Source organism: Gopherus evgoodei, unplaced genomic scaffold (genome assembly GCF_007399415.2).
Source record: "Gopherus evgoodei ecotype Sinaloan lineage unplaced genomic scaffold, rGopEvg1_v1.p scaffold_42_arrow_ctg1, whole genome shotgun sequence".
Taxonomy (NCBI): Eukaryota; Metazoa; Chordata; order Testudines; family Testudinidae; genus Gopherus; species Gopherus evgoodei.
The window spans coordinates 694,988-706,988 of NW_022060063.1; the positions used below are offsets into that span (position 1 = coordinate 694,988).

The window sequence follows — 12,001 nt, forward strand, 5'->3', positions numbered from 1 at the left end:
TCTCTTCTTAGGGTCTGCCCCATGGGATTGTAGGGCACCCACTAGGGCAAGATCGGTCCAAAGGCATTTAGTGCCCAGGGCTTGCAACTGCAGTACCACATTTGCAAATGCACCCCCATGAGTAGGGGATGGCAGGGGGAGCAGCCCCCCTCTGACCATGGTGTGTGGGGAATTCCAGCTGCATCCTGGGGGATGGCAGGGGGGAGCAGCCCCTCTGGCCATGGTGTGTGGGGAATTCCAGCTGTTCCCCTGGGGGTTAGCACGGGGAACAGGCCCCCTCTGACCATGCTGGCTGGTTTCCTCTACTATAGGCCACAGGATGAGCCGATGGAGGAAGAGGAGCCCATGAATCAGTGATGTGCGGTGATGGTCTCTGAGTCGCCAATGGCAGGAAGGAGTCTGGACTCTCCCTAGCCCGTGACTCGCTCTCAACTGCCTGTTTGCCACGATGTCCTCTCTCCCCAAGTCACACCATGGAACGGACTGGCCCTCCAGCTGCGGCATCTGCAGGTCACCTGCAAAGGAACCCACTGCTGTCTGGGAATCACCCTCCTGCCTGGGATCAGCCGAGGACCAGAAACTCCCTCTCAAAGGATCTGCCCTGCAGTGCTTGGCACCGCGCCTTCCACCTGCTCTCCCCTCAGGGCGTTGCAGGGGCATAAAGGGCCAGTGGGGTGTGAGAAAGCCTAGGCCCTGCCCGGTTGGTGGAGAGCTGCTTTTCTCCAAGGGTTCATCCTGTGGCAGTGGGAAACTGGACAGGTGTTGAGATGGACAGTGGTGTCTGACGTGCAGTTCAGAGCCAATCTCAGGATTGTACCTCTTCTCCAGACAGCCAAAGGTTCCACCAGGGACCCCTGCACCTCATGCTCCTGGGAGGGGGGACAGAACATTCTTTCTTTGTACCTTTGTCTAGGAGCGATCGGAGCCTCCTGCCAGGCACAAGGTGGGAGCTCGGGGTGATGATGACGTGGGGTTTGAGCCCGTTGTGAATGAGAAGAGGTTAGAAGATGATTGACGACCTGCAAATCACAGGGAAGCCCTGGACTCCAGTGTCCCCTGTGCCCAGAACTGCAAGCCTGGGACTCGGTCTCCTTAACCACTAACCAGAGCGTGAGCCCTCGGGGACGGAGCCCTTCTGATTTGCACTATCTGCAGATTACACGTGCTAATGTGCACCTGACATACCCATGGGACAATGGGGAACAAACTCCTCTGCAGATGGAGGTTCATGAGGTGATCTGAGTCCTGGAACAACCAGCCAGGCCTGTGACCTGAGGATCCATGTCTAATGGGGCCCTTTGTCTGGCTCCAGGGGAGGGGGGCTTCTTCCAGAGTAGCTACTAAGGGCTCTCCCAGTGTCCTCGAGACAGGCCTCACTAGGGAGCCTGCCTTAGCCCCCAGTCCTGTTCCCTGCCCAATACCCAAGCTGTCGAGGAGAAACAGGGCATCTTAGGGCTAACATGGGCTCAGCTTAACATGAGTCTGATTGCTGCTCAGTGCTCAGCTAGCCCAGGATGGACACATTAGAAACACTCCCGAGAGCCCCCGAGATCCAGCCAGAGCCTCTCTGGAGTGAACAGAAACCCCAGCCAAATTCCTGCTCCCCTAGAAGTCATGGGTGCTGTGCAGACTCTGCCCGAGCTCAGGACCCCATCATGGAAGGTGCTGCACAGACACCCCTCCACCGCTGGACATTGAGGCCCTGTAAGCCTGGTGCTTCACAGACCCCAACCAAGATCAGGGCCCAGTCATGCTAGCTGCTGCACAGACCCCAACCATGATCAAGGCCCTATCAAGCCAGGTGCTGCACAGATGCCAGCTGAGACTGGGCCACTGTCAAGCCAGCACTACACAAGCACAGTGACTGACAGCTCCTTTCCTCAACTTCAGTGGGACTAGGATCTGGGCTGATCTTGCAAAGTGTTTCCCCCTCCCTGGGTAGACCACATGGGTTCACACACACGCCCCTGTAGCCTTGGCTCCTTCCACTCACACAGCTGGGAGAGACCAGCAGTTCTGCTCCCCAGAAATGGCATTGGAGAGCCTGTGGCCTCCAGAATTGGCAGCTTTTACAACCCCCATCTGACCCTGACTTCACTTTTCGTATCATCTCACGGCAACATGGAAGAGCTAAAAATATTCTCCCCTCCCCTGCCCCCCCGCCCGCCCTTAAACACTTAAACAGGTTTTGCAGAAGAGCAGAGCTGGGCCGGCTGGCAGCAGTTTCCTGGGAGAACAACAGGTCCCCACAAAGCACCAGCCTCAGCCTGCACTACAGGCCAACGCTCCTGGGTTAATCTCACTCCACCTGGCTCCTGTCCAGGTAGGGTCGTCGTTTCCAGTCTCCTAGTGTGTTGGGAGCAAGTCCTCCTCTGCCAGGGGCACCGGGGATCTGACCCCTTTCCACTCCATGGCTGTGTCCTCCAAGACAATCACCATTCCTTCGAGAAGGACCTGGCCCAGAAGCTGTTGTGACGTGCAGCAATGGGAGCAGTTGGGCCATTGCCTGGGGCCTGTGTGATGGCCACAAGCACTTCCTGGGGTTCTGAGGGGCACACCCCTTGGCTGAATTGAGTGTCTCCTTAGGTCCATTCCAATGTCCAAAACAGAAGCAGACAGGAAGTGTGGAGACATGCATTTCAGTGGGGCAGATCACAGGACCTGGGATATCTGGCCAGGGTCTGGAGATGTGGGGTAGGCACGCAGGGCTGGGTGTCTGGCGAGGCGCTGTCTGCAAGGAGAGGGATGAGTCTGTTTGTAAAAATATAACAAAGAGAAAAAAAGACCTTGGAAGAATAAATATTTCTTTGCCTTAGAACTGCACAAGCTGTGTGCGGGGATATGGCTATATCGCCGACCTGGGGCTCAGACACACAGGGCACAACTCAGACTGCACCACGGCCTGCGCCATCCACGTGCTCTCCTGGATGTGGCTTCCCCCCCAGAGCCCCATGGACACATTCTCCCCCAGAGCCCAATGCCCCAGTGGGTCTGTTGTCCCCCCCCACCAGTGCCCCATGGATATGTCCCCCTCCCCAGAGCCTAATGCCCCTGTTGGTCAGTTGTCCCCTCCCCAGTGCTCCATAGATACGTTCCCCCTAGAGCCTAATGCCCCTGTGGGTCTATTGTCACCTCCAGAGGCCAATGCCCCTGTGAGTCTGTTGTCCCTGCATGGGTGTGTCATCCCTCCCCCGCCCCCAAGACTTGTTGCCTTCTGGAAGAAATGATAGCCAGCCATGTTATTAGGGTCAGTGCATGTGGGTCTGGGTGAAGTTCTCCGGCCTGTGCTGGCCAGGATGTCAGAAGAACTGAGCTGGGCTGAAGCTCTAGGAAACTACAACTCAGAGAAGAGAGTTTGCTGCCCTCTTTGGGCCTGGCTTTTGGTGATGCGCTCTGGCGTGGCAGCATGCATAGAGTTGCCAGGTCTCCGATTTTCAACTGGAACCTCCGGTCAAAAAGGGACCCTGGCGGCTCCAGTCAGCACCGCCAACCGGGCCATTAAAAGTCTGGTCAGCAGTGCTGCAGGTCTAAGGCAGGCTAGTCCCTACCTTTCCTGGCACCACACTGGGCCCCGGAAGCAGCCAGCAAGTCCAACTCGTAGGTGGGGGACCACAGGGTTCCATGCGCTGCCCTTGCCATGAGCACCAACTCCATACTCCCAGTGGCTGGGAACAATGACCAATGGGAGCTGGGGGAGGGGGTGCGGTGCCTGATGACGAGTGCAGCACACAGAGCCTACTGCACCCCCCTGCCCCCCTCCAGGAGCTGGACCTGCTGGCTGCTTCTAAGGTGTAGCACAAAGCCAGGACAAGCAGGGAGCCCACCCCGCCGCTTAGTCCACTGTGCCACTGACCGGGAGCCACCTGAGGTAAGCCCGAGCCCCAACCTCCCACCCCAGCCCTGAGCCCCCCCCCAAACCTAGATCCCCCCTCCTGCACCACAAAGCCCTCATCTTCAGCCCCACCCCAGAGTCCACACCCCCAGCCCAGAGCATTCACCCCTCCCACATCCCAACTCCCTGTCCCAGCCTGGAGCCCCCTCCCGCACCCTGAACCCCTCAGTTCTGGCCCCACCCCAGAGCCTGCACCCCCTCCCAACCCCCTGCCCCAGCCTAGTGACAGTGAGTGAGGGTGGGGAAGAGTGAGCCACCGAGGGAGGGGGGAATGTGGTGAGTAGGGGTTGGGCCTGAGAGAATGGGTGGGGTTAAGGTTTTTGGTTTTGTGTGGTTAGAAAGTTGGCAACCCTAAGCAAGCAGTGTGTTATGGGACTTCTGAGACATGGGTTCAAATCCTGGCTCTAGTCCTGCCAGGATCTAGGCTCCTCAGCAGCTGCTGCTGCCCAAAAGAGGGCGATGGGAACAAGACAATGAGATTTCTCCTCCCCCCACCCACCTCTGGAACAATTATTGCTGGCACCTCCACATCCTATTCAGTCTCCCCAAAATATCAACTATGTGCACAGAGGCTCTCTCCCACTGCCAGTAGCTCTCTGCCGTAACTCCCACCTCTGCTCACCTGCAATGAGTAGGCAGTGCCCGCTCACTCCCAGGGTGCTCCTTTTCTCCACCATCACAACCCCCTCCCAGGGGCCTCCTGGCAATCTCAGGCTGGCCAGCCGCTCCCTGTCCCCACTCTGCCTTGGCTCCCCTTGGCACTGGGGCAGGGTTTTGCACTGGTGGTGATGCTGCACTCTGCACCTCTGGAGGCAATGCTCTCCAGTCCCAAAGGCAGCATGGGCAGGGCTCAGCTAGGCTCTGCCCTTTCAATGGGGACGACGTTCTTTGAGGGGCTGGAGGCCGCCAGATTTGCAGGCCCCTTGCCAGGGTCTCCACTGCCTTGGCTTAGCAAAGGAAGGGCCCTCCGCCATGTTGCTGCCCTGCAGTGTCGCTGTGGCCTCGGATCGCAAAGGCTGCTGTTGTGCTGAGGCCTGAGTGTTGAAGTTTCCAAGGTAACAAAAGGCCCACTCAGCCTGAAAGTCAGCAGAAGCAGGCGCCCACTGACCTGGCACAGACAGGATTGTTGGAGTGAAATGCACTGTGCAAAGGGGGCTGCAAGGCTCTTGTTTAAGCCACTGTTGGCATGGCAATGAGCTAAACCTAGAAGTGGGAGGGAATGTTTACAATTGGAATCACCACAATGTGCTTTAATTGGTGAATGTTAATGAGCTGAGGCAGTCGGACCTTCATGGACAGTATTGGGGGGATGGCAGGTGTCAAGTAATGGAAGCAAGGAGATGGTTGGTCTGGAAGGCACCAGCTTTACCAGCATAGCTCCTACTCCTGCTGGCCTCTGGGACTCCAGGAGTCACCATGATCCCAAAGGTGGTCTGGCCTGCAAGAGAGAGGGACCTGAGATGGCCTCATTAAAAAAGCTGGACAGATAATTGATTTTTTTTGGCTCATTGGCAATTCCTCCCCCCGCTCCAAAAAAGAAAAAAAAAAAAAAAGGTTCATTGCAGGTTGAATTGAAAATCACTTTTTTCAAAAAAATTTGAAGTCAAAAATCCCAAACTCAGTGCCAAACAAAACCCAGAGCGAATGATTTGAGTTCTAGCAGAGCACAAATTGAACAAGCATCAAAATGTAATGTGGTTGAGAAAAAGGCTAATATCATTGTAGGGGCTATTAGCAGGAGTGTCAGACACAGGAGCTAATTGTCCCACTTTGCGCGGCACTCGTGAGGCCTTCTGGCTGCTGCACTTTAAGAACAAGGTGGGTAAACTGGAGAAGGTCCAGAGGAAAGCAACAAAAATGATCACAGGTTTAAAAAACCTGATCTCTGAGGCAAGGTTAAAAAAGGGAATATTTACTCTTGAGAAAAGAAGACTGGGGGGGGAATCTGATTTCAGTCTTCAACTATGTTAAGGCTGTTATAAAGAGTACTATAATCAATTGCTCTCCATATGCACTGAAGGTAAGACAAGAAGTAATGGACTTGATCTCCCCCAAGCCAGCACCGAAGCTGGTGGAAGCTCAGTGTTCCTGCCGGCCAGAGGCCAGTGGGCCAATGCTGGGGGTGGTCCAGCGCTGCGGGTGGCCAACTTGAGGAGGTGCTGAGGCTAGCCAGTGACCTGGCGCTCAGGTCAGCCAGTAGCCCAGCGCTAGGGCTGATGCTGAAGCTGGCCAGCAGCTCAGTGCTGGGGATGGCCTGAGATAGTTTGGCTGGGGCTCCTCTGCCCGAGGGGGGTCAAGGGTGGGCGCTCAGGGCTCCGGTGGATGGAGGGATGGTGGCCACTGGGGACTCCAGCAGACGGGGGGCAGTAGGGGCTTGGCCTTGGGCAGAAGGGGCAGGACCGAGTGGCTAGCCGTCCCAAAGTGGGGGCTCCCGTACCGCCCATGATCTGCAGCGAGGGAGATTTAGGTTAGATATGAGGAAAAGCTTTCCAACTATAAGGCTAGTTAAGCTCTGGAATATGCTTCCAATGGATGTTGTGGAATCCCTTTCACTGGAGGTTTTTTCAGAAAAGGCTGGTCAAACGCCTGTCAGACCTTGGTCATCGGTGGTCAGGATTGAACCTGAGCCCTCTAGAGATAAATGTATGAGCTTCACATGGCTCTTAGCTAAGGCTATAGAGCAGACTCATTAATCTCTAAGTGGTCTGGGTGCCGCTAGATGGGACAGAGCACCACACCCAGGAGGTGTGTGGGTTACACTGCACAGGGGGCCTTGATGACTTCTTGAGGTTCTGTTCCACCCTTGCATTTCTATGACTATGGATTGCCACTATGGATGTCATTGAGCCAGGGAAAGGCAATGAGAATGACTCTGCAGCCTGGTGGTAAGGGTGCTTGCCTAGGATTTGGGAGACTCCAATGATTATGCAATTATTTATATAAAGTGGAACAGCTCCGACAGGTGAGCCTGAGAAAGTGCCATGTCAGAGTGCCTATAACCTAGTGAATATGGCAGTTTCTGCTACTGTGAGAGACACATTCAAATCCCTGCTCCATGTCAGAAACTGAACCTTGTTCTTCCCCCATCCAACATGAGTACCTTACCGATGGGGTAAAGCTTAGAAGTGCAGCAGCAGTACCATCTGCTCCAGCTGTGTTGTGAATCTAGTCTCCCTTCCTTTGCTTTAGTCAAAAATGCCTGGTTTTGAAACAAAAATTTTTGAGTTGGGGTGAAACAAAATATCCCCTTTTGACATTACCAAAATGATTTTTTGGCGGGGGGGGGGAGGGTTCAGTCAAAACTATTTTGCAACCTTTACATGAATTTTGCAGTTTTTGGCAAATAAACTATTTGCTAGAATTTTTTTGCCCAGCTCTAATTGCTGCCTCACGTGTCTTTGGCTAAATCCTGAGACGTGAGACTTAGATTTCTTGCTGTCACCCCCTCTCCATCACGTGTCATTTCCTTTCCTCTCAGTTTGACTCCTCTTTTCTCTTTCTCACCTTTTACCTTCTGTGTAACAAGTCTGGCTGAGCCACCGAGACAAGCCCCCCTTTTGGAGCCAAGAAGCAGCATCAAGCAATGCCTTGAATAGCTCAATGCCGGTCCAAATTTGCCAGGTCTCACAGTGCCTGATCCCACACTATCCTGGGGTATGTTTCTCCAGCAGTGAAGCTCAAGTGAGAGTCAGCACAAGGGAGAGAAGCTGCATGGTCTATCTTTGCTGTTCTTTTCTCTCCCTATTCATGTGTGACTATCTTGTTTTGTTTTAAAAGAAATGGGATGAGATTCCACCAGCAGCAGCAACAGCTCCAGACCATGCTAAACTAACCTTTTCTCCCCCCTGCCAAAGCACAGTTAATACTATCTTTAAGGCAATCTAAAATACTGCATGCAGTGTTGAAGTAGCTGTGTTGGTCCCAGGACATTAGAGAGACAAGATGGGGGAGGTCATATCTTTCATTGAACCAACTGCTTTTGGTGAGCTAGACAAGCTTTCAAGCTACACAGCACACTTCTTCAGGTCCGGGAAAGGTACTTAGAGGGCTTGTCTACACTTTAAATACTGCAGCTGTGCCACCTGGAGCACCTCAGCGAAGATGCTATTTACACCTATGGGAGGGCTTCTCTAACTAGCGCTATTTACACCTGGGGTTAGATGCGTTTAACTGCATTGCTTGGGAAATGGATTTTTCACTCTCCTGAGCAATGTAGTTATACTGACCTATTTTCCGAGGCCTGGTCTACACTACAGAGTTAGGTCGACACAAGGCAGCTTATGGTGCTCTAACTATGTAAGTGTCTACACTAACATTTTGTTCCCGCTGGCGTAATTGCCCCGCCACACTGACTGAATAACTACATCTTCACGAGAGTCCAGTTATGTCTACACTAGAGACCTTACAGCGGCACAGGTGAACCAATAGAGCTATGCCACTGTAAGATCTCATAAGTAGCTGCTCTGTGCCGACAGGAGAGAGTGCTCCTATCAACATAATTACACATCTCCCAACAAGCAGGGGTAGCTATGCCAGAGAGAGAAGCTCTCCTGCTGACATAATGCTGTGCACACTGCCACTTGTGCCACTGAAATTTATGTTGCTCAGGCAAGTTTTTTTCACACCCCTGAGCAACACAACTTTTACCGACATAAGTGGTAGTGTAGATATGGCCTCAGTGTTGATGTAGTTAGGTCAATGTAGCATTAATACAGGTGTTGCTTATATCAACTGTTACTGGCTTTCAGAAGCCATCCCATAATGGTGAGTAGTGAGGACCTCATAGAAGAAATGGTTGTAGGGGACAACCTTGCTTTGAGTGATCATGAGCTAATTCAGTTCAAACTAGATGGAAGGATAAACAAAAATAGATCTGGGACTTGGGTTTTTGACTTCTCAAGGGCTAACTTTAAAGAATTAAGGAAATTAGTTCGGAAAGTGGATTGGACTGAAGAACTTGTGGATCTAAATGCGGAGGAGGCCTGGAATTACTTTAAGTCGAAGCTGCAGAAACTATCAGAAGCCTGCATCCCAAGAAAGGGGGAAAAAACCATAGGCAGGAGTTGTAGACAAAGCTGGATGAGCAAGCATCTCAGAGAGGTGATTAAGAAAAAGCAGAAAGCTTACAAGGAGTGGAAGAAGGGTGGGGTTAGCAAGGAAAGCTACCTTAGTGAGGTCAGAACATGTAGGGATAAAGTGAGAAAGGCTAAAAGCCATGTAGAGTTGGACCTTGCAAAGGGAATTAAAACCAATAGTAAAAGGTTCTATAGCCATATAAATAAGAAGAAAACAAAGAAAGAAGAAGTGGGACCGCTAAACACTGAGGATGGAGTGTAGGTTAGGGATAATCTAGGCATGGCCCAATATCTAAATAAATACTTTGCCTCAGTCTTTAATAAGGCTAATGAGGAGCTTAGGGATAATGGAAGGATGACAAACGGGAATGAGGATATGGAGGTGGATATTACCACATCTGAGGTAGAAGCCAAATTTGAACAGCTTAATGGGACAAAATCGGAGGGCCCAGATAATCTTCATCTGAGAATATTAAAGGAACTGGCGCATGAAATTGCAAGCCCACTAGCAAGAATTTTTAATGAATCAGTAAACTCAGGGGTTGTACCGTACGACTGGAGAATTGCTAACATAGTTCCTATCTTTAAGAAAGGGGAAAAAAGGTGATGCGAGTAACTATTGGCCTGTTAGTTTGACATCTGTAGTATGTAAGGTCTTGGAAAAAAATTTGAAGGAGAAAGTAGTTAAGGACATTGAGGTCAGTGGTAATTGGGACAAATTACAACATGGTTTTACAAAAGATAGATCGTGCCAAACCAACCTGATCTCCTTCTTTGAGAAGGTGACAGATTATTTAGACAAAGGAAATGCAGTAAATCTAATTTACCTCGATTTCAGTAAGGCATTTGACACGGTTCCACATGTGGAATTATTAGTTAAATTGGAAAAGATGGGGATCAATATGAAAACTGAAAGGTGGATAAGGAATTGGTTAAAGGGGAGACTACAACGGGTCGTACTGAAGGGTGAACTGTCAGGCTGGAAGGAGGTTACTAATGGAGTTCCTCAAGGATCGGTTTTGGGACCAACCTTATTTAACCTTTTTATTACTGATCTTGGCACAAAAAGCGGGAATGTGATAATAAAGTTTGCGGATGACACAAAGCTGGGAGGTATTGCTAACACAGAGAAGGACCGGGATATCATACAGGAAGATCTGGATGACCTTGTAAACTGGAGTAATAGTAATAGGATGAAATTTAATAGTGAAAAGTGCAAGGTCATGCATTTAGGGATTAATAATAAGAATTTTAGTTATAAATTGGGGACACATCAGTTGGAAGTAACAGAGGAGGAGAAGGACCTTGGAGTATTGGTTGATTGCAGGATGACTATGAGCTGCCAATGTGATATGGCCGTTAAAAAAGCTAATGCAGTTTTAGGATGCATCAGGCGAGGTATTTCCAGCAAAGATAAGGTGTTAGTACCGTTATATACGGCACTGGTGAGACCTCATCTGGAATACTGTGTGCAGTTCTGGTCTCCCATGTTTAAGAAGGATGAATTCAAACTGGAACAGGTTCAGAGACGGGCTACTAGGATGATCCGAGGAATGGAAAACCTATCTTAAGAAAGGAGACTCAAAGAGCTTGGCTTGTTTAGCCTAACCAAAAGAAGGTTGAGGGGGGATATGCTTGCTCTTTATAAATATATCAGAGGGATTAATATTAGGGAGGGAGAGGAATTATTTAAGCTTAGTACCAATGTAGACACAAGAACAAATGGGTATAAACTGGACACTAGGAAGTTTAGACTTGAAATTAGACGAAGGTTTCTAACCATTAGAGGAGTGAAATTCTGGACCAGCCTTCCAAGGGGAGTAGTGGGGGCAAAAGACATATCTGGCTTTAAGACTAAGCTTGATAAGTTTATGGAAGGGATGGTATGATGGCATAGCTTAATTTTGGCAATTGATCTTTGATTATCAGCAGGTAAGTATGCCCAGTGGTCTGTGATAGGATGTTAGATGGGATGGGATCTGAGTTACTGCAGAGAATTCTTTCCTGAGTGCTGGCTGGTGAGTCTTGCCCACATGCTCAGGGTTTAGCTGATCGCCATATTTGGGGTCGGGAAGGAATTTTCCTCCGGGGCAGATTGGCAGTGGCCCTGGAGGTTTTTTGCCTTCCTCTGCAGCGTGGAGCATGGGTCACTTGCTGGTGGATTCTCTGCAGCTTGAGGTCTTCAAACCACAATTTGAAGACTTCAATAACTCAGACATAGGTTAGGGGTTTGTTATAGAAGTGGATGGGTAGGGTTTTGTGGCCTGCTTTGTGCAGGAGGTCAGACTACATGATCATATTGGTCCCTTCTGACCCTAAGGTCTATGAGTCTGAGTCTATAAGCGCTCCTGCTGAGGGTGCACACTGCTGACACAAGCAGCAAAATGTAGACATGCACAATCGATGTAATTACTGTGGTGTCTGTATGGGGACCTAAGTTAGGTTGACTTAATTGTGTCATGTAGACATTCCCCTAGTGTAGGCCAGGCCAGAGTGTTTTAGCTAAATACAAGATAGAATGAATTGTGAGCATAAGTAGTTAACACATATTTCACCAACCATTCAAGGTGAGGTGGCCCTTTAACACCCTTCCAGTCGTAATGGGGGAAGGAGGGAAAAAAGAACTGGTGGGGGGGGGGAGTTGTTGGTAGGTTATAGATTCTTGTAATAAGCCATAAATTTAGTGTGTCTATTCAGTTCATGATTTTTTGTGCCTAGCAAAGTTATGAATTTAAGCTCCCAAGCTTGTCTTTTGAAGATGTTGTGCAGGTTTCTTTTGAGGATGAGGGCTGAGAAGTCAGATGCGGAGTATTCTCTTTGTGAGAAGTGTTCACCCACGGGTAATAATGTGTTTATGTCTTTTATCATTTTTTCTGTGTGAATTCATTTGAGAGCACTGTGATTGTCTCGTTTCACCCACATAGTTGTTGTTGGGGCATTTAGTGCATAAAAGTGAGGTACACCACATGTTGTGATAGGCATGTGTAGGACTGATGGATTCTGCAAAGTGTGTTGCAGAGCACGGGGGTGTTGA

General features: G+C 50.3%; 1 protein-coding gene across 7 annotated transcripts in view; it reads left to right on the forward strand.

Annotated features, from left to right (window-relative positions):
• The window catches only part of HDAC7 (histone deacetylase 7), a 255,735-nt gene extending 252,890 nt beyond the window's left edge, over nucleotides 1-2,845 (forward strand). For 4 of the 7 annotated variants that reach the window (XM_030546206.1, XM_030546207.1, XM_030546204.1 and 1 more), the window contains one exon: nucleotides 312-2,845. In XM_030546206.1, coding sequence (XP_030402066.1) covers nucleotides 312-357 — 46 coding nt within the window. In that variant the 3' untranslated portion in view covers nucleotides 358-2,845. The remainder of the gene's footprint in view (nucleotides 1-311) is intronic. The other 3 variants (XM_030546208.1, XM_030546210.1, XM_030546209.1) reach the window with 2 other exon arrangements.
• Nucleotides 2,846-12,001: the final 9,156 nt, after the last annotated feature.